Source organism: Clarias gariepinus, chromosome 2 (genome assembly GCF_024256425.1).
Source record: "Clarias gariepinus isolate MV-2021 ecotype Netherlands chromosome 2, CGAR_prim_01v2, whole genome shotgun sequence".
Lineage (NCBI taxonomy): Eukaryota > Metazoa > Chordata > Actinopteri > Siluriformes > Clariidae > Clarias > Clarias gariepinus.
In genome coordinates, this window is record NC_071101.1 from 28,975,952 (window position 1) to 28,998,249 (window position 22,298).

At 36.4% G+C, this 22,298-nt stretch overlaps 2 protein-coding genes across 8 annotated transcripts in view; both read right to left on the reverse strand.

The window, feature by feature from the left end:
- Positions 1-8,839: 8,839 nt before the first annotated feature.
- Positions 8,840-12,440, reverse strand: LOC128518053 (protein PML-like). 2 transcript variants are annotated; one of them, XM_053491187.1, is made up of 3 exons: positions 12,212-12,440; positions 11,984-12,043; positions 8,840-9,629 (listed from the first exon to the last, which is right to left on the reverse strand). In XM_053491187.1, the coding sequence occupies exons 1-3, from the start codon at positions 12,273-12,275 to the stop codon at positions 9,106-9,108; spliced, it is 648 nt and encodes a 215-aa protein (XP_053347162.1). In that variant the 5' UTR covers positions 12,276-12,440; the 3' UTR covers positions 8,840-9,105. The 2 variants fall into 2 exon arrangements, with proteins under 2 accessions (XP_053347162.1, XP_053347160.1); XM_053491185.1 differs by having other exon boundaries at positions 11,984-12,440.
- A 2,209-nt stretch (positions 12,441-14,649) lies between these two features.
- Positions 14,650-22,298, reverse strand: part of myo9ab (myosin IXAb) — a 107,606-nt gene continuing 99,957 nt past the window's right edge. For 5 of the 6 annotated variants that reach the window (XM_053491226.1, XM_053491227.1, XM_053491229.1 and 2 more), the window contains 8 exons: positions 21,921-22,049; positions 21,027-21,132; positions 20,143-20,274; positions 19,929-20,052; positions 19,677-19,730; positions 17,278-17,471; positions 17,005-17,147; positions 14,650-15,791 (listed from right to left, as the gene is read on the reverse strand). In XM_053491226.1, the coding sequence (XP_053347201.1) occupies positions 15,379-15,791; positions 17,005-17,147; positions 17,278-17,471; positions 19,677-19,730; positions 19,929-20,052; positions 20,143-20,274; positions 21,027-21,132; positions 21,921-22,049 (1,295 nt within the window). In that variant the 3' untranslated portion in view covers positions 14,650-15,378. The remainder of the gene's footprint in view (positions 15,792-17,004; positions 17,148-17,277; positions 17,472-19,676; positions 19,731-19,928; positions 20,053-20,142; positions 20,275-21,026; positions 21,133-21,920; positions 22,050-22,298) is intronic. The other variant, XM_053491225.1, reaches the window with a different exon arrangement.

Sequence of the window (22,298 nt, forward strand, 5' to 3'; positions counted from 1 at the left end):
CTGCGCGAGTTAGGGACCGTCTGTAAATTACTGTCCGACTGAAATACAGATTAATATACCGTACTGTAATATAATTTACGAAATCATAAATAAACAAGTAAATGAATTAATGTTGTTACTGTTAGTGTCAGTGTCATGCATGGTGGTGTATTATTACCTCGCATTTAACAATTCCATAGTTATTAGGAATTATAAGTAAAAAGTCAATCTTCTAGGTCATGTGACCTGTTAGTTCCAAATCCTTTTTAAATGTGTGGTTACCTCTCCTGCAGAGGACACAACCTTTTGTATTAAGTGTTATGATTTTGCATATTTATAAATGTTTTAAAAGGAATGTTAATTATTTTATTTTAATAACTTCCAGGTCATGTGACATATTGGCTAAAAATCCCTTGTAAAATGTGTCATCACCTGTCCTGTAGAAGGCACAACTTTTTTTTATTTTTATTAACTATTATCACTTTTAATATTTATTAATAAATAGAAAACAGATGACTACACATTTTTTGTAAAAATAAAAATAAAATAAATAATAAATAAATAAATAAATAAATAAAAGGAGTGTTGAGCCAACCGGTCGCGTTACTTGGGAGATTAAAATAAAATATTTACTTATTAATTCTTAATAAATATTCAGAGTGATAATATACAAGTTTATAATACACTACCAATCACGACCCTAAGACTAACAGCAAAATCTATTAACTTATTTGGTTATAAGTTATTTTGTCAATTGTTTTACATTATATCAATCTGTATTTCAGTAGGACAGTAATTTACAGACGGTCCCTAAATCGCGCAGTGTGCAAGGTGCGGGGCGCTTAGTGAATAACCGTATATTTCTTTTGTTGTTTATGTTGCACAATGTGGTGGCCAGGTCATTTGGCTCCCCATACTCCCAGAACCAGTCTTTCACAATTTTATGGAGTATGCCTGTGCCAACAAGGTAGAAACAAAATCATAGATGTGATTGCCACATAATGTTGCCGAGTCTAGACCTGACTAACTTAAGCAACCACTGATCATAAAACTGCCTCCAAAGACTTATACAGTGGTCATGCACTTCCCCTCTGTCCCTGACACACCCATTGTTCCGGGATAGGGTCAATCTGGACTCATCAGACTACATGCCCTTTTCCCAATGCTTCAATGTCCAATCTTTAAGCTCCCTAGCAAATTAAAGCCTTATTTTATTAGTAAAAAAGTTTTTGTCTCATTTTACATGTGGATAAGCCTTAAACTGTTGCTACTAAACATCCAGTAGCTGTGAGTTCTACTGTTTTCTTTTCTGGTGCAGTTTTACCAAGCATTGGATGGTTCTTAACCCAATTCATGTTCAAATTCAAAGCTTTTTATTTGCTTTCTTTGCTTGATGTCGATCAATAATTTGCTCCCTGCCAACTCTTAAATACAGATGGACCTAACTGTACCAAAAAGCCATTGCATTTACATAACACATATTTACATGTATTTTAAAATGTACTGCAGAGCAATCACGTTTTGAGATTTACTGGCCACTGTCCCATTAGGAGATGTACTGAAAAGTAATTATGGTTTTTAAAAAATATTCATATTACAAGCCATCACATGGAAGTATAGTAATGTTCTCTTGTCTCATTCGATTTGTTTTATTTACAATTTTTCTATTTTCCCTTTTAAAGGCCCATGTATTAAAACATTTTATCTGTTTATATTCCAACACAATATGGATATGAATGGAAATAGCTATGTCATGGCTGTTCTGATTGTCTGTCATTTTGTCCTCTGTGGTGAACTTTTCTCAAAACTCAAATGCAAAAACTAGCAAACAAGCTTACAAAAAATCAAGACAAGTAAACACTTTTCAGTAATACTATAATTACTAATTAAAATATAATTTCACATATTTAATTAATTATACTAACATCTTATTATAAAAAAACTATACAGTCTGTCAAAGTCAAGTGCCTTCGTATCAGTTTTGTAAACATCTATATGGACGGGTAAAAGTGAAGTAGGTGTGCATGTGCATGTTAAGGTTTAGCTTTGGTACTGCAGGCTCATTTTTAGCATACCTCTTCTTACTGATGCCTCTTATTCTCTACCACTCAGGCTAAAATGTACTGTTTATAATTAAGCTTACTCTATTTTTAAAGATGTCAGCTATGTTCTGAAAAAAGTAGGGCTCTGACACTAACAGGTCTCACTCTTCTCTTTACACCACTCACTCATTGTCTATACCGCTTTATCCTGTATTCAGGGTTGCGGGGGGCTTGGAGCCTATGCCAGGAGACTTAGGGCACAAGGCGGGGTACACCCTGGACAGTGTGCCAATCCATCGCAGGGCCGGCAATTAGCCTACTCTGCAGGTTTTTGAAATTTGGAAGGAAACCAGAGTACTTGGAGGAAACCCACAAAGCATGTGGAGATAATGCAAACTCTATGCACACAGAGACGGGAATGGATAATGGCTGGGAATTGAACCAAAACATGACCGCTTGGTGAAGCTGGGGCTTGAACTGCTGACCTTCTGATCACTAAACCAGATGAGATGAGATGACAAGAGCTACTGCTTTAACGTCTACATGATTCCGCTGATCCTTGTACTTCCTTGTGATCTCTAATATCTTCCAAATAGCAGTGGTACAATAATTAGCACTTGAAGTCATGAAAGTAGTATACTTTGTCTAAGTCTCTATCTAGCTCATGCTCTTATACCTGCAAATTATACAACCATCAGCCATAACATTCAGCCCAATATTCTGTAGGTTCCCCTTGTGCCACCAGAAACAGTTCTGCCCCTCCTTTCATGACTCCTCAAGGTCTCTGAAGATGTGATGTGGTGTCTGGTACCTAGACCTCAGCAGCAGATCCTTTAAGTGCTGTAAGTTGCGAGCGTGCCCTCCATAGATCAGACGTATTTGTCTTGCATCTGTTCTTAAGGTGCAAATATTCCTACGCTCACCTTCTCATTCTCTATTCATGTCTTTCTCTTTCTATCCCTTTCTCTATTTCCCCCATCTCCCCCTAACTCAAGCCAACACCTCCTGGTTTGTCTCTGGACGAACACCTGTCTAACTTCCATTTTTTGTTATTCATGATTTCACAGGATATTTACAATGGTTTATGTTCTTTGTAGTAACAGATATATATTTTGCTGTTAATAAGCAGAGACCTTTCTGACAGACACTGTGTTGGTGTGTGTGAGTTTCTTCTGGTGCCAGAAAAGCTAATCGAAGCACAGTTGACAGACCAAGCAACCAAGCAATTGATTCATTTAATTATACAACTTTAAAACTTTACACTAGCATTATTATGTTTTTTTTAGCAATTTGTGCAACATTGTCTTTTCTGTGGGATCGGAGCAACCAGGTTGCCCTTTTGCCCCTAAAGGCATAGTTGAGCCTTGGGTGTCCATGATCCTGTCACTTGTTTACTTGTCTAACTGATAGAATGTTATTTAATTCACCTGGCAATGGTGTTGGTGTCATGGCGGTGATGATGAATATCTGAATAAATACAGGTCACATGACTTAATATTACTAAGATATCTAAATTGGATTCTCACAAATTTTCAAAAGTTTAAAAAAAAAATGTCAGAAGTTTTAATCTTTCAAACACAGAATATTTGTAATTAATTAAAATGGAAAATTTCTCTAAACATAAAGTGTAAAACAAAAGTAAGCAGTTTTGTTTCTGCTGCATAGTTTTGCTCAAATTAGCTTTAGCACATGCGTTCGATTCCGTTGTTACTCTACAGGCTGCTTCCTACTTCCTGCTTCATTTGCAGGGAGTGTCGGTAAAGGGAACTTTCTCTGGACAAAATCCCACCTCAGCTGGTCTCTCAACACCAGCTCCCTGCACAAGAAAGCCTAACACCACCGATCCTGACCACCTTCTATTGTGGAACTATCGAGAGCATCCTGAGCAACTGCATCACTGTCTGGTTTGGGAATTGTGCCATATCGGACCGCAAGACCCTACAGCGGATAGTGAGGACAGCGGAGAAGATCATCGGGGTCTCTCTCCCCTCTATTAAAGACATCTACACCACACGCTGCATCCGCAAAGCCACCAACATTGTGGCTGATTGGACACACCCCTCTCGCACACACTTCACACTCCTGCCATCTGGAAAAAGATACCGAAGCCTTCGGCACACACATCCAGACTGTGCAACAGCTTTTTTCCACAAGTCATCCGTCTTTTCAACAAAAAGGGACTGGACTGATAAACACGCACACACTCACACACACAAACATTATCACTCAGCTTAACTCAACTACCTCAAAACATTGAGACTGGACTGACTTCAACACAAGCGCAAACACACTGACCTACACCACCAAACTACTGTACACACCAACCTGTAAATGCTCTTCTTTGCACAATATTCATTACTGGATTACTTTTTGCACTAATTTTCTAATTCTTGCTGCTACTTTAAGGAACGTTTACTGGTTCTGCACTACCTCAACTCACCACCTCGACACCACAAGTACTGTATTATGTTATGTTGTGTTTGTCACACCGTCACTTTGCTGCTCTTGTTTGCACATTTTCACGTGCACTTTATGTTGTCTGTAAAAAAAAAAAGATAGTCTTCTTCTCTGGGTCAGCTAATTAGTCTTTGTTAATTTATGTTGTTAAATTTATGTTGTTAAAAAAATAATAATTATGTTGTCAGGTCAAACTGTCTTGTCTCCGCTAGCACTGAACACTAACACTGAACATTTCGCTTCCTGCGGTTTGGAATAACACGTAACATGGCTGAACACCCTGTGAAGTATACTTTGCAGGGTACTTTAGGTCTCTTTTTTTAGTTGTTTACTGTACTTTACTGCCACCTTATGTTCATTACTTGTACATAAATCTCAACAGGCAAGGCAAACACGAGTAGGTAACAACAAATTTAATAAAACAGGTGTTTTAGTGAAATGGAATCAATATCTGTGACTCATTATATCAACAAATCATGAAAACAATATTAGTGCTTTTGACTGCATTAGACTTGACATGTACAGTAATGCAGTTTGGTTGTATAACTATAGAGAGTCAATGCTGTCAGAATAATGCATGATAATTTGCATTTGATATCTCATGCGGTTAGTAATCAATAACTGAATAAATGACAATTTGTTTTTTGTGTTTTATTTTGTTGTTTGTTCTTAATAGCTATGATTATTTAGGATTTTTTCTTTAAATTCTGGAAAAAGCTTAAACTCATCATACTTACCAATAATTACACGTCCAGCCTAATGTTAATGAAAAACCATGAGTGGTGTCTTAATACAGTTAAAAATATTTGAGCAAAATAAACAAGTGGTACATGAGAGCATGTTGAACCATCATTCAACACTTTCTCATTAATTTCACATAATTTCATATTTATTAGCAAGCAAAACTGACAACACATGGCCATGTATTAGTAATCACTTTAATTGTTCTATGAGGCTTTTATTACGTTTTTTTTTGCAAGTTAAAACAATAGTTGTTGTTGATACTTAAATACTTAATGTCATGTTATTTCATAGTTTAAAAAAAAACTGTATTTTTCTAGAATATAGAAAATAAATCCAAACTTGTGTCCAAAGTTTTGACTGGCACCATATGTCTTTGTCTTACGTGACTAGGTGGAAGATGAGTCCTACTGAACTGGTCGATCACTTTCACCACTTCTTTCTTGTCCTGCAAACCTGTACCAAGCAACATGGCAATATGCTGCAATATTCAACAGTTAGCAATATGAGTGGATGAGAGGCGTTCCACTAGTCGTGATGATAGATAGTAACAGCACTGGGACATTTAATTTTATATATCACTCTGCTTCACAGCTGTTCTAACAATTGTTTAATACACTAACTTTCTGTACCAACATAGGTGAATGTAGGTGAGTATAATCTGCAGTACTAAGAATAGAGCAACTGCCTGCCAGAACCCCCATTCAAAACCAGTCATAAAGCACTTTCAGCATGTGATGTCATCCTAAACAAAATTTTGTCTCCTTAATAATTGCTTCCAAGTTGTTCCAAGTTGTCTCTGTGTGGTTGTATTTATGCCTAAGTCGGGCTACATTGCTAACTAGCTTCTAACACAAGGCTGCATCCCTCACTAACCCCTAAGCAAGGGCACTATCAAGGGTGTAGAACAGGTAATTGTACATCCTAGCACACTGGCTTTTCTTTTAACCCTGTTTGAGATTTAATCACAAAATTCAAAAGTCAACATAGCTGATATTCTAAAGTGAAATAAGGGGAAATATGACCTCACTAAAATCCTTATACAATGCCTTTACAAGTAATATAGTTAAAAGTAATATATAAAAAATAATATGCACATGGGGACTAAAAAGGTTTAATTCACCTGTGTCCAGTCCTATCTTCAGCTCTTTGTTTTTATCAGTCGACCCAGACTTCTTGCACTGTAGATGCCCTCTGTGTAGAGCCCATGCATCTTGTTGTAGTTGATGAGCTTCTCCATCACCAGAGGCAGTTTCAATGACCAAACTATTATTGCATTTGTCTATTTTTGCCCAGTCCTTTCTTTTTGTTTAAAAATTAAAACTGAGCGTAACTGAGACAAGTGATGTCTGCAGTTTTTTAGATGTTGTTCTGGGTTCTTTTTTGAACTCTTGAATTAGTCATTGTAAAACCGTATACTGCCATTTTTTGTAAAGTACAATGCAATACAGTGCAGTGGGAACGTAGTTTTATTCAAATATAATTCTGGAATATATTGAACAGTTCATTGTTAAAATAGACAAGGTTGAGGTAATTAAATGCAGTAACTAGTTGTTCATTACAACTATGTCATCCTATTATTATTGTTGTTGTTTTGTTATATAATAATAATAATAATAATAATAATAATAACAATTTGTAATTCTTTGTAATAAAATTTTGCCCAAGTTAACACTTAAATGGCAGCAAGTAAACAGAATTAGATTTAAAGTTAAGCTGAGTGGCAGTTTTAACACCAATTTACTGACAGCTGCCGTAGGTGTAGTTGAAATCCACCTTTCTGCCTTTTGTTTTATTTATCATTGGAGCAATTATTCTTTTCTTTTTGACAACACACTAACACATTTAAACAGCATGATGTTTGTAATAAAAATACAACAAAAACTGTTTGGTAGCTCTCTTTATTAATATATTAAGTTTGTCATGTGAATTTCCAGGTGCTGTTTTCACATCAACATCAACAGTGCAGACTTTTACTAACAAAATGCTAATTTTAGGGCTTAAACCAGTCTAATACTAAAATAATGACAAAAGTGCAAGTCTATGCTTTTTTACAAAAATATTTTTCATAATATAATTTGCAGAAACTGCTCTTTAGCATAAAATTAACAGTTGCTAAAACTATTGACTTAAACTGAGCTTCATTTCATGGGAAGTGAAACAGTGAAACTTGGAAACATACAGTAGTTTGTTGTTTTTGTTAACCATCAAAACACAAGATTTATTTGAGTTGAGGAAACTGGGGAATTTTGAACTACAGACTGTATGCATTTTAATCAAGGTTTAAAGAGGTACATTATAACATGAATAAAGCTTTTGTATAGTTTTTGGAAGTTACAAATTATGGTTATAATAATTAAATGATAAATGTATACCTTCACTCCAGTCAGTTATTTTGACAGAAGTCAGTTAATCTCTTATGACCTCTAGTTTTCCTGATTTCACACCACAAACACACACACACTACAAGTGCTAGAATTGTATTGCTAAAATATTCTTCTGATTCATTTATATAGCTTTTAAATATGCTCCCCTTCATGAAACTATACACTACTATGGGTGTAGCGATATGTAAATTGATGGTTTGGTATATACCTCACTACCTGTATATTTTTTTCCTATTTATTATTAATTTAATTTGTAAACATATAACCTTAAACAAATTTGTAAACAGTGGCAAACCGGCCATATAGTTTCCTGAACTCATAAGGCATGCACATAAAGGCACATACCTTTCCTTCTTTAAAAAAAAAAAAAAGAAAAAAAGAAGGTATCTTAGAGTTTGTTTAAGAATAGTAACAACATAATTTTTTAGCAAATACTGTACTGCATACAATGGTTATTTTAAATAATAAATATTTGAAGGATATTTTAAAACATGATTTGGACAATTTGCTACTGGTGACGGTGCTGTTTCTATTGCAAAATTCAGTGAATCATTCTTTCCTTAGCATAAATATGATGCATATCTTGCATCACATAAATACCACTGCACTCCCTGTTTACAAAGTGATGTCAAATAACATGGCTGCACTTATCATTGGAAATAAAGTAAAACATTTTATCTTTAAATGAGTTATACTGTATAAAATCTTGATTTGTTAAATCTAAAACACTGACTATACTATACTATTTATTTCTTTTTTAAAAAACACTGATCTAAGTTAGCTGCCTAGTACAGTATGTTGCTAACAAAGCCTGACAATCCAGTTTTCCATTTCCACAGGGTGTAATGCTGATGCTTATATTTTAAATTTGATATTAAAATATTTGATTTTTTAAACTTGTGCAAATTTCATGACTCTGAAGTCACATTTTAATATTTTGCTATAAGTTCTGAGCAATGTGCTGCTTTCATTAATTTAAATAAATCTAATTAAGTAAGAAAAAATAGCACTAGTTAAAGGTAGATTGTATACACTCGAATCACAACATGCACGCACCGGCATATCCATACACTTTCCCTTTTTTACTCTTTAAAACTGTCTGTTTCTGCAAATGTGACTTTAAAATGTGCTATTAATCATTTTCAAAGTTTTGGAAATTGTAATAAAAAAAATTCAAATGTCACTCGCTTTGGAACAATACAGTAGGTCAATAGTGTAGCGCATAGCACTATAATCAATCTAAATACTGATCTGCTGCAGTCTATTTTGGTTTCAACTGCATACAAAATGAACTGTTCTCCTGGTAAAAAAAATACTTTTGTACCATAAAATATGATTGTGACCAATTATTTAGTGCTGTATTATTTTCAGAGAGGGAATGCAACTGAGCATGTGCAGAGTGAATGCCACAACTACAGCATTGTAGATGGTTTATGCGTTTTAGAGTTATACAACTGACCTAACATAGAATTCACCCCACTCTCCCTGATGAATTTAAGCTATAAGATAAATTTACAATGATTTACGAGGTCGTGGCTTGGCCTCCAAACTCTATAGAGCTCTTGCAGAGCTCGCACATCCTCAATAGCATTATGAGCTTCATACGCTTTTTGGAGGAAATGCTGGACCAGGAAGGGCTGTGAACGTTTCTGGAGGTTTGGAAACATCTTCCTACTAAGCATCAATGTGTCTAGGTAAGCTGACACTACATCCCTAAACTCCTCCAGCAAGTTAAACTCATCTAGGATGCGCAGCAGAATAGGGCAGTCAAACTGTTTACAGTTGTGCCCCACCAGAATTGGTCTGCTGATCGTTTTAAGAAAGGAGATGAACAAATGAAGAGCTTCTCTTAAGGGGACTGTTTCCACTGGCTGTCCGCGAAGAAGAAGTCGCTTTCCGTGAGTAGTCAGGCCTGTTACTCTGGAGGCACCAGCGTCTATAATGCAGCGAGGGAAAATGTAGACATTAAATGTCCTCTTCCCACAGATGGCTGACAGCTGAACTATATCACATGCAGAGGTGTCTGGAAAGAGATTTAAGGGTCAAAATCATTCATATTTAATATATGTTTACATTTACCTATTTCACAGATTTTTTTTATCCATATGCAATCTATATGTGTATTAGTTGTGTAATAGACTTAACCAGATTGAGCCATCTCTACTAATTGTTTGGAGTATGTACCAAGAAAACTGAAGTGGATCTAATACCCCAGAACATTTGGACTATTGCACCATGTTTCCTTTTTTCTCCCCTTATTAATTGTAACTATATTGATATTTCTACCATGAAGTGACAACTCAACCTTTTTAAAGAGGCCTAGATTAGGGTATGTTAGAAAAAATATTAAACATTGTTAATATTACCCCAAATAAATTATTTAAAAATTTTCTTTTTTGATGTTGAAGGATTAATAAATTAAGGTCACAAGTTAAACAGCATTTAGATTTAGATTCAGATCTCTAAGACACCAGTCACAAGTTACAGTGCCAAGTAAAATCTCTCTGAGACAATAAAAAAAAAATTATATATGCTCAATCATACACCGTTACTCTTTTACTATAACTAAAACAACGTGTTGGGAGTTTGAAGATATAAAAAAAAGCAGCCTATATTTGTAAATGTTTGCATACAACTTATTAATCCTGCCAACTTATGACATGTAGTGTATTTTGGGTGCACACAGGACATTCTTTATGATTACACAAAACCACCACCGTGTCACACCAGACCTCTATACTATTGCTTTATATATTAATGGCGTATTCCTGTTAAATTAAATGATGATGGTTATTCATAAAATAAGCACTTCATACCATGTTGTGGTGTTGCATCACAGTTCCATGCAAAGCAAAATACCGATTTTCAGAGTGCATTGTGTGTATATGGACAAATATAAATGCTAAACTGTGTCCATTTAACACTGAGGATTTTGCTGTTTGGTACCTGGTTTATTCCTGAGCTTCAGTTATTGTCCGCGTGGAGTTTCACATGTTCTCCCTGTATCCTTGTGGGTTCTCCACCAGATTCTCCTGTTTCGTACTACCTTTCTAAAAAATGCTGGTAGTTGTTTTTTGTACATGTTAAATCGTTCATATATTCGAATGAGTGGTTGAACGTGTGTGATGGTGCACAGTAATGACCAGAATGTATTCCTGCCTGCCTCACACTTAGTGTTAGCGAGTGCTGCATACAGTACTTTATCTGTGCTCATGATATAGCAGTTAAAATACATGTGTGTGAATGAGAGGCACTCAATATGTTATGGTTCTCTTTTGAAGTAACGAGGATGGAAAAGATCAAGAATGGGTCCATCATTCATGTTAGATGTTTTGAAGATAAAGTCAGAGAGGCCAGATTAAGGTGGTTTTGACATATTCAGGGGAGAGATTGTAAATATATCGGTATAGAACGAGAACGTAGAAGGATGCTGTGGTTGTAACTGCCAGGCAGAAGGTCTAGAGGAAGGCCAAAGAGGAGATTTATGGATGTAGTGAGAGAGGACATGAAGGGAGTTAGTGTGAAAGAAAAGGATGCAGAGGATATAGTTAGATAGAGGCAGATGACTCGCTGTGGCGACCCTTGAAAGGGAACAGTCGAAAGACAAGAAGATGAAGATGATGATAAAGAAATTACTGAAAGTGACTGGGGGAGATCTTTAACCTTTGGTCCTTCAGCAAAGCATAATTGCATCACAGGAGCACTATCAGTATATCATTTGTATTGTTTAGACCTGCTGTTCTTGTGTAATCCAGTGATTAGTGTTATCGTATTTTAGGGAACCCACACTTGGCATAAATAAAGTACTCTCGTGACTGCTGGGGCAACTTGCTCACAGCTTAGTCATGCTGCAGCACTCTATTTAAAGGAAAGACTCCTGATAGGTCTGCTGATACTGTAGCATAACTAAATCTAGAAAATAACAGTAGGAAGCAGGAAGTTCTAGTAGGAAGCAACGCTTTCCTACTACCAGGCATACACACATATATTTTGATGAAATAAAGCTTGGTGTGGAGTGTGAGGAGTAAAATAGTGGGGTTCACAGATTTGGAGCTGCTGCGTCATCACGCGTCTCCTGCACAGAACTACTGTAGGTAGTTCAGAAAGCGCGCGTGCACACCCTCGCATGCAAGCACGAACACGCAGCACAAACACAAGTACAGACGCTCACAAACTGTGGTTTTAGTGCTACGTTGTTATTTTGAATTAGCGGCTCGTTATGTCAAACTTAATTCTAATGGAAATAACGCGTTATTGTGGTAAAACAATAATATATTAACTCAAGCACTTGCGAGGCTGTGTACCATGTACTCAATAAATGAATAACCATAAACAACCATAAAAAGCAATCTGCTTGACGAAATTAAATCGACTTACTTAGTCCTGTAGTTTCCAGATCAAAGAACACCAGCGTCTCGACGTCGCCCTGAGTAACACCTGTAAACACGTTCATTACTGTTTCCTCTGTATTTTTCTTTCTAACAAAACATGTATCCGAGTTCAAGCAGACCAACACACACACTGTAAACACGTTCATTCTGACTATTTACCGCCGCAGTTCACTCGACTAGACATAAAAGCTGCCCATAGAAAGTGTTACTGTACCATGGGGCTGCCTGAAGAAGAGGCGCTGGAACATACTAACCGGGTGAAACCACAAAAAACACATGATGAATTGAAAAACTAGAACAGTCCAGTGCTAGAGAGAAAGAAAGAGAGGTTTAGTCAGTGCCTGGTGCAGCAGTCACTCCATTTCGGCACTTTCTGTCTGTTTGAGAGCTGACAAATCTGACAGGAATGTGAATGCTGTCACACAGCCGGGGCAGAGCAGAGAACCTCGCCCAGAATAGGAGGAAGAGAAACGAGAAAACAGAAAGAGAGAAACACAAAGAGAGAGAGAGAGAAAGTGAAACTCTGAAACGTACAAAGGATGAAGAAGGAAAAGAAAAAAATGCTTCCAATGGTTCCTGGGCTCTCAGGACATTTTCACAGGCTCAAAAATAACTGGACGAACTAACACTCAATTACTCTCCCTGACCACCTTTAGCCTTTTGAACATATTATTTTTATTATTATTATTATTATTATTATGCACAATGTGGTGGCCAGTTTATGTGTAAAAATGCTTCATTATACTGCCAGAAGCCCTCTTTCATAATCTGAGCTCTGGAATATGCCAGTACCATAAGGGAAAAAAACACTCCATAGATTTGATACCCTGCTCTTTCAGTACATTCAGGTAATCAGCTGACTTCATTTTATTGCCACATAATGTTGATGAGACTAGACCTTGGGCTTGTACAGTGGCCACTTTGCATGATGGGTGCACTTCCCTTTTTACCATGACATGCCCATTGTTCTGGAATTGGGTCAATCTGGACTCATCAGACCACATGCCCTTTTAAAGTCCCCAATCTTCAGTAAATTGAAGCCCATGTTTATGTCTGACTTACAAGTTCTTATCTCATTTTACATGTTCTCAGTGCCACTACTAAACATACAGTAGCACAGTAGTACAATTTCTACTGTTATATTTTTAAATGATGCAATTTCACCAAGCACTAAATGGTTCCTAAACCAATTTATGTTCAAATTCCATTCTCTTTATTTGCTTGATGTTGGTCAATATTTTGACCCCCTCTTTCAAATACTCGTGGACCTAACTATACCAAAAAGCCATTACATTTACATTAAATCATGTATTTAGAAAGGTTGTACTGAAAAGTCATCGCTTATTTAGACAGCTGTCCTATAAGGAGCTGTACTGAAAAGTAATCACGTTAAGGGTTAAACAGAAAACCCCCAATATTAAAAGATAAAATTAAAAGCTATCACATGGAGGCATGATAATGTTTTCTCATCTCAGTCGATTTGTTTCATTTACAAGTATGTTTTTTTTTTTATTTCCCTTTTAGGAGACAATGTGTTTATTAACTTTTTTTTAATAAGTTGGTGTTCATTATATTATTTTTACATCCATAAACAGATTTGTCCATTAAAGAACTGATACACAAATTGCACAATCGGCAATAATAATAATAATAATAATAATAATGTTTGGGAAAATAATTAATGCACACATTGATTTCTTCAAACACAGAGTCACAGACAGGATAATATATCCATTTAAAACAGTGTTGTTCCTGACCTACACTCCACATGGTTTTGAAATACAGAATGCAAATAATCTAAAATAATAATAAAAAACTAAAATAAAAAAACCAACAACATCAACAACATAAAACCCCACACAGAGTGAAGCGTGCTTTCCAGTGGTCAGTACATTCACTTACAACAAACATGCCATTTTTCTTGTTCCTTTGCCCAGATCTGTAAAATTAGAGATAAAACATTAATGTTATGTCCAGATTTCAGACAAAGGCCAAACAGACACAGAAGATCAGACTGCAAAACAACACATCTCTAACCATTTAAAAACTGCGTAACAAAAGCCAAGAAAGTTTTGAATAAAAGACACTGCTGCATACTGTTTGACCAGTTCCACCATGGTGAAGTTTATACAGGCATCTCACAGATTATAGAAGTTAATATTGTAACCAGACACATTCAAGAGGCAACAATTTTAGTTGAACCCTTTTCTGATGATGCAATTTTAATTAAATACACTAGAGTATATACTGTAAAGTGACTGATCAAGTGTGCTTGTATATGAGCACATGATTATTCTGGTTAAATGGCTTTGTGGTTTAATGTTCTAGTGTAAACAGGCAACATTATGAGGCTCAGATGTGTATGACAAATATGAATGGATGGGACTTGCACACTCTAACCATATTGCTGGGAAAACACTTCCCTTTTTATAAGTACAGACGTAAGCAAAGGCATAAAAAAAATAATAATAAAAATGGCTTTTAGGGCAAATGTTTTATATATATATATATATATATATATATATATATATATAGACACAATAATACAGAAGATATTTAAACAATATATTAAAAACCCTATTTAAAGCGAACATAATAACATACACAAGATAAAGCAAAAATATTTCAAGTCTTGATTTGGTCACAATGAAACACACAAAAAAAGAAAACAAATAAGACGACAATTTATCTGGTCATATTCCAACACAATATGGCTATGAATGGAAATAGCTACATCACGGCTGTTCTGAATATCTGTCATTTTGTCCACTCTAGTAAAGTTTCCTTTTGAAAAACAAAAAGTGACTCAAATGCAAAAACTAGCATACAAGCTTACAAGATACATTTGTCACAAATGCATGTAAAAAACACGCATTACCATTGCAAAAAATTCAAGACAAGTAAACACTTTTCACATGGACCATCCAGCAGCGCCGCATTGTTTCTATGTACAATGATTCTTTTTCGTTGGAGTAATACAACAATATTATCTTACATATTTAATACATTATCAATGTCTGATGTACTGACATCTCATTATGGTGAAAAAAAATGTGTTAGCAAAGCATTATGCAGTCTGTCGAAGCCGAGTGACTTCGTATTGGCTCAGTTTTGTAAACATGAAGATGGACAGGTAAAAGTGAAGCAATGAGAATAGGACCAGTCCAGCAGGTCCACTCTACAGCAGGGTGCATCATGTGCATGTCATGGTTTAGCTTTGGCAGGTTCATTTTTAGCATACCTCTACTAACTGATGCCTCTTATTCTCTACCTCTCAAGCTAAAATTTACTGTCTATAATTAAGCTCACCCTAGTTCTAAAGATGTCAGCTATGTTCTGTAAAAAGTAGAGCTCTGACACTAACAGGTCTTAGTCTTTTCTTTACACCATAAACTCCTTACTGCCATATAACACCAGAGGCTGCACAGGGCTGAAATCAGTGTCTCTCCTCCTCCCTCCTCCTTCTCCAGACTCTCTGGGTTTGGGCGGACAGCTCCGGTTGCCTCTGCTCCTGGGCCGTGTTTTCTCAGAACTAGAAGAGCAACGGGTGGTTAACGTGGTCGTCTCTAATTCCTCCTGCTCAGGAAAGAGGTGCTGCCCATGTTCTGAGGAGGAAGGGGAAGAGAAGAGAGGGCCAGACGAGGACGAGCGGAAGCGGTAATGAGGGGTGGATGAGCTGGAGGAGAGAGAGGCAACGGCTGAGTCTACTGAATCCAGAGATTCAGGCTGGCGTCGTAACCCTCGCCTGCTTTTGCTCTCTGACTTGCGGGAACGAATACTTGAGCAGCTTTTCTCTGAAAATGAGATATAGAAGGTAGTTTCATTTAAGTGAAAACAATACAGTCACTTAGTTACATATTAATTACTATTGTGTGATGAATAGGTAATAACTATATACTGTATATTACACTTGAACTTATTTTAGAAGAAGCCTTTATTCAAACAAACTTTGCAGTATAGTGAAAATCTTATTTTCACATATCCCAATTAGGAAGCTGGGTCAGAACATAAGGTCATGGGGGATATGGCGCTCTTGAAGCAGACAAAGTTAAGTGCCTTGCTCAAGAGCCCAAATGTGGCCCTGAGCTGGGGCTTGAACCCCTGACCCTCACTAAACCAGAGCCTTAATACAATGAGCTAGCGCTTTAATGTTCTTAAACTTTGTGGACTAGTTTTTCATCTCCTACTGATCCTGCTTAATCCCTACTATCTTTCAAATAGCAGTGCTACAATAATTAGCACATTGTTTGATTTTCTAGTCATGAAAGTGATCTTTTGTCTTATTCTCCAAAAATCATTCAGCCCAATATTCTGTAGGTTCCACTTGTGCCACCAGAAACAGTTCTGACACTATGGGTCATGACTCAACAAGACCTCTGAGGGTAAAACAGATCCTTTAAGTGCTGTAAGTGCTCTCACTTGTTTACTTGTATATAACTGATAATCAGCGTTATTCAATTCAACTGGCAGTGGTGTTGGTGTCTTGGCTGTGATAGTAAATATCTAAATAAATATAGATCATGTAATGTATTAGTACTAAGATATCTGAAATGGATTCTCACACAGAAAGCTCAGAGTTTATCAAGATTCAATCTTTCAAATGCATGATATTTGTATTTTAAATTTTATTTTAATTGATTTAAAATGATATCTTTAATGAATGTTTGTCACCTAACATTAACATAAAAGTAAGCTGTTGTGTTTTTGCTGCATAGTTTTGGTTTAGCTTTAGCACAAATTATGATTTGTTGTTTTTCTTCTTCTTTTTTTGTTGTTTAATTTTACTTCAGTGCCCCCTAGTGTTCACTACTTGCACATACGACTAAACAGGCAAGGCAAATAAAAGTAGGTAACAAACAAACTAATAAAACAGTCACTTAGCAAACTGGAATATCTGTGACTCATTTTATCAGTAAATCAATATAACAATATTTGTGCATTTGATCTCATTAGATTTGACATGTACGGTTACAGCAGTTTAGTTGAACAGCTGAACAGATGAGTTACCCCAGGCCTCAGATGTGGCTCCTTCCTGTTCTGCTATTAGGTTCTCGGAGCTGTCTGCTGTCCCTATAGAAGCCTCAGATTCTAGCAGTTCATCATCAGACGTGCGTGGCTCCAAAGCCAACATTTCAAATGTCAGCTCCTCCCTATTAAGTCACAAACAGAGAAATATAAAAACCGGATGATCTACAATATAAGGAGACTTTCAAAGATAATAAGGGTACATTTTAAAAACTAAGTTTTGACTAAAAAAGAAAGATGAAAAGAGAGATTTACTTCTCTTTCTGTAGGTGTTCTATTTGCTGGGAAAGCACTTTTTCCTCTTGCTGCATTGCTGCCTGTTGTTGTTCGCTAAGGCCTGACTCCGCCTTATCTTCATTTGGTCCTTCACCTTCAGTGACCACAGGAGACAGCGGGCTTGTGGGTGGAGAAGGCGTGAGGGGACTACTTTTAGAAAACCGATTTTTACCCTGATGGAAAGAGAGGGAGAAGGAGGGAGAGAAAGAGTCGTGAAAAAAACAACAAATGTGAAAGACACGCATATGCGTATGTGTAGGTGATCTACACAGATCTTACAGGTAAAAAAGGATAGCAGGAGGTACATACACTACCGCTCAAAAGTTTGGGATCATTTGCAAATTTCTTTGTATTTGTTTAGTGATTTATGTTCTACATTCTACAACAATACTGGGGATTTTAAAACTCTAAAATAACACATATGGAATTAGGAAATTTCGTAACAACAAAACAACAGTTAGTTGTTATTTTAAGACACAGAGGTCAGCCTTTCTGTAATAGTTCTTGCAAGGACAGTATTCTCAAGTGCATTTGCAAAATCCGTCAAGCACCATAATGAAACTGGCTCTCATGCAGGCCATACCAGGAGGGCGAAACCAAAACCTACCTCTGCCGCAGACGAGAAGTTCATTTAGAGTTATCAGCCTGAAAAATGACCAATTAACAGCACCTCAGATTAGAGACGTTATGAAGTCTTTACAGAGCAGAAGTAGCAGACACATCTCACCATTAACTGTTCAAAGGAGATTAATTAATTTTTGCACGCCTTCTGCATTCCTTTGCAATGTAGAAAGAACTAAAAATAAGGAACGATCATGGAAAGAAAGTGATCCCAAACTTTTGAGCGGAAGTGTATATAATTTAATGCTACCAGGGGGGCTTCAAGTCAAACCAGGACTTATGATGAACTTACTTGTGAATGATAATAAGACTGAAATAAGGCAGTAAAACATCTGAATGGTGGAAACAAAGGTTTTAAAGAAGACTGTATGACTGACAATAAATGATGATCCTGGCCAATGTGTCTCATCCTGGAGCCCACTACAGCCATTCCTGTGAACATTCTTTAAAATCAATTGATAACTTGACACTAACTTGTAAAAGAGACACATCTGTCTGTGGGAACTGCACACACAATCTTTTACGAACACTACTTGTACATTACATGAACTTAGCTTGGAGCTATTACCACATTCCCTGTGTAGTCCTGACTTCGCTCCAAGCCGTTTCTACATGTTTGGGTCATTAAAGGAGTTCCTGGGAGGCCAGAAATTCAGACGTGAAGCAGGCAGTCCGATCATGGATCCGGTGTGCTGAGAAAACTTTCTCAGTAAAACACTTGGATAACTTTGTTCTGTTATTCTGCAGAATCAAAAGTCCCGGTTTGACTTGAATGACACTAGTGAGTAACCCTTATTTATCATAAAGTACTAGATAAGTTTTTTAAGTCGAACAGGGGTAAAAATACAGATAATTTGATTACCAGAAGCCAAAATGGAAGCCTTAAACAGACCCTTACCATGTTTTTTTTTTGGTTTAAACAAACAAATCCTTTTTTAAAATAAACTTGAATTTAATAGGTGCACTAGAGCTAGGCTGTGGTACACAGATTTGCAGAAAGCATATAGCAAAGACAGCCCTACAGACAATCTTTACTTTTTGAATGAATTGATCAGTATGCTATTAAGCTGAGAAGCCAGTATTTAAAAAGCAATAAGCAAACAAATAAACAAACTAGTAACATCAGAGCAGCATGCACACTATCCTGAAGTAAAGCAGTACAAAGCTGGAATCGGCAAGTAGATCCGTCTTCATTAAAAAAATTTTTTTCTGTAACCTGTTACAGAAATTATCATGATTCAAATTTTAATCTAATCAAAGAGTCAAACTAGAATTGGATCATCAACTTGGTTTTACTTTTGCTTCTATCAGAATTGTTTATTTAGCCGCAAAACTCTAATTAATCAAAGTATGTATTATAGTTGTCACAACAATGGGTGCTGTTTCACACACATTTTTGGAATTTCCAAACATCAGGGGTACATTATGGACACTGCAGGACAAACGCACAGCTATTAATCTTGCTATCCCATAAATCCAGCTTTGTAATTAACCTTATAGCTGCAAGGCAAACCATGTGGACAAAAACAATCAGCCTGCTCAGACGCTGCCTACAGGACAAAAGATGGTCAGTTTATTACATATCCATCTATTTAACCGAAGAACTAGCTGATGTAGGCTCTTTAATCTTGACATTTTCTAAAGAGCAAACAGATGATGAGACGACGAAGGACTGACAATGTTAGCGACAATGCTACACTGATGCCAATTACAAGGACTACACAGTGTTATGATTCACAGTGCTCAATCATACATACCGAGGTGGCAGTTCGGCTCATGCTCATAAACCTAACAGCGATTAGTACTGGTTTCTGGGGTAAGTGAGGGGAAGAGGGGAGAAAGGGGTTATTGGGATGGAAACTTCTCCAAACACATGCGGAAAAGTGTTGTTTTTTTTTTTTTTTTGCCAATATGCTTCTTTTTTTTTTAAATCAGGTCACAATTTAAAATATCAATACAGATGAAAAATTCCAGACCACGCTGAGATTTTTCATCATCAGTGCTCATACCATTGACTTCCTGATGTGTGTTAGACGGATCTTGGCTTTGCTCTCAGCGAACTCCAGAGAGCTGATGTCCTTCAGTCTGGCTCTGTATTTATTCACCTGCTCAAAGATGATCAGCTCCACGCAGCTGAAGCACAAAACAACAGGGTTATTTACATACTTTAAATCGTGCATATTAATTATGCACACACACATAAACACAAAGTGGCCATCTTACGCAGTGGTCTTGCTGATGTCCTGTACGCTCTGTAGAGGATCAATGCTGTCAGGACACCGCAGGATACAGGGAGCAAACACAATAGCCAGAGCATTAGCACTCATCCGGTTCGTCTCTTCCTGCAATGAGATCCTGAAAAATATAAATAAATTTAAGGAGGAATCTTTTACTGCATTAAAGGTCAACTACCAAGGTTGCTTCTATTCCCTGGCTTTCTAAGATTCAGAATAATGCATGATAATTTGCATAACTTGTGCTGTTAGTGGTTATGTTGTGGGTCATTTATAATCAATACTTGAATAAATCACATTTTGTTTTGTTGTGTTTTTTTTTTTTTAGTTTTTTGCTCTCAATAGCTGTGATAAATTAGGATTTTGAAAAAGATTCTTTACACGTCCAGCCTAATGTTAATCAAAAAACATCTTTCAACACTTTCTTGTTAATTTTACATAATTTCTTGTCTCAGTCTGCATAATTATTAACAAGGAAAACTGACAATACATGGCCATGTATTAGTATCACTTTACTTGTTTTATGAGGGTTTTATCAAGTTTTTTGTCACATGCAAATTAAAAGTAAAGAAGACCTATGTTCAAAAAAAGCAAAAGTTAAGACAGTGTACAATCATACACATAACGGGTCTAACCTGAGGTGCTGTTAATTGGTGATTTCTGAGGCTATTAACTCTAAATGAACTTGACAATACTGTTCTTGCAAGAACTATTCCAGAACAGCCCACCTTCATGTCTTAAAATAACAACTGACTGTTATCGTTAATATTTAAATACTAAATGCCATATGTGTTATTTCACAGTTTTAAAAATAATCCAGTACTATTCTACAAAGTCCAAACTTTTGACTGGCACTGTATATCTTTTCCTTACCTGACTAAGTGGAAGATGAGTCTCTCCAGAGTGCCTAGGTGAGTCCTACTGAGCTGGTCGATCACAGTATAGACGCCTTTCACCACTTCTTTTTTGTCTTGCAAACCTGTACCAGGAAATAGGCAATATGCTGCATTATTCAACAGTTAGGAATATAAATGAATGAGAGGCGTTCCACTAGTTGTGATAATAGATAGTAACAGAACTGGGACATAGGTGTATGATAACAATAGTTCATTACCAGGCTGGTGCATGCCGGCTAGTGATGAAAGTTCTACTGAGAAAAGAGCAGCTGCCTGCCAAACCCACATTAACAACCAGTCACAGAAGCACTTTCAGCAAGAAAACACAACTGATGATGTCATGTTTGTCTTAAAAAAAACTTTGTCTACTAAATAATTGCTTCTAAGTCGTTCCTTGATTGCCTTTTAGGCAAGCTACAAAAATAACTAGCTTCTAACACAAGGCTTAATCCCAAATCCCTCTATAACCTAATAAAGGGAACTACTTGGTATGTGTAGAACAAGTGATTGTACACCCTAGCACACTGGCTCTTCTTTTAACACTGTTTGGGACTTAAACCCAGAAACCAAAAGTTAATGTAGCTGATATTCTAAAGCGGAATAAGGGAAAATATAATCAGAAGGATGTACAGGACTGTCCAAAACCTGCATGGTTTGTTCTTCTCAGCTATTGGGTACATAATACCAGTAAGAATTTAAAACTACTTTCACTTCTGTAATTTCACACCTCGGGCCTACGACCACATCACAGCGACATGCCCTCTCATGTGATATTGCAATTATATTATTAATATATTTTGCAATACAATTATTAAAGAAGCTATAAATGCATTGAAACGCCTAATCAAGAGACCAAATATAGCAGTCATACCTGTTGCCCTGAGGAACTCCCCATAAAGTTCAAAGGTCATTAGAGGATTGGGAAGATCGCGCAGCCACTGCTTCAACACACTAGCGATTACATGGATGTTATATTCGTCCAGATTCACAGCATTAACATCTGAAATAAAAAAACAGCACGAAGGATGAGTACATGATCATATAACATTATTTTTTATGTTTTATAGCAAATTTTCTAAAGCTTCCCATTCAACTAATGTGTTCACAGGTACTTTAGTTAATGCTGACATAAAACTCTGAGGTGTTCATGTTCACAAAGTAATATCTTTACTGAGGAAACAAGATTGATACAGATAGGCGTCTTCTCTAAAGGACACTAAAATCTCAAGTTTTAAGTTCATAGTAATAT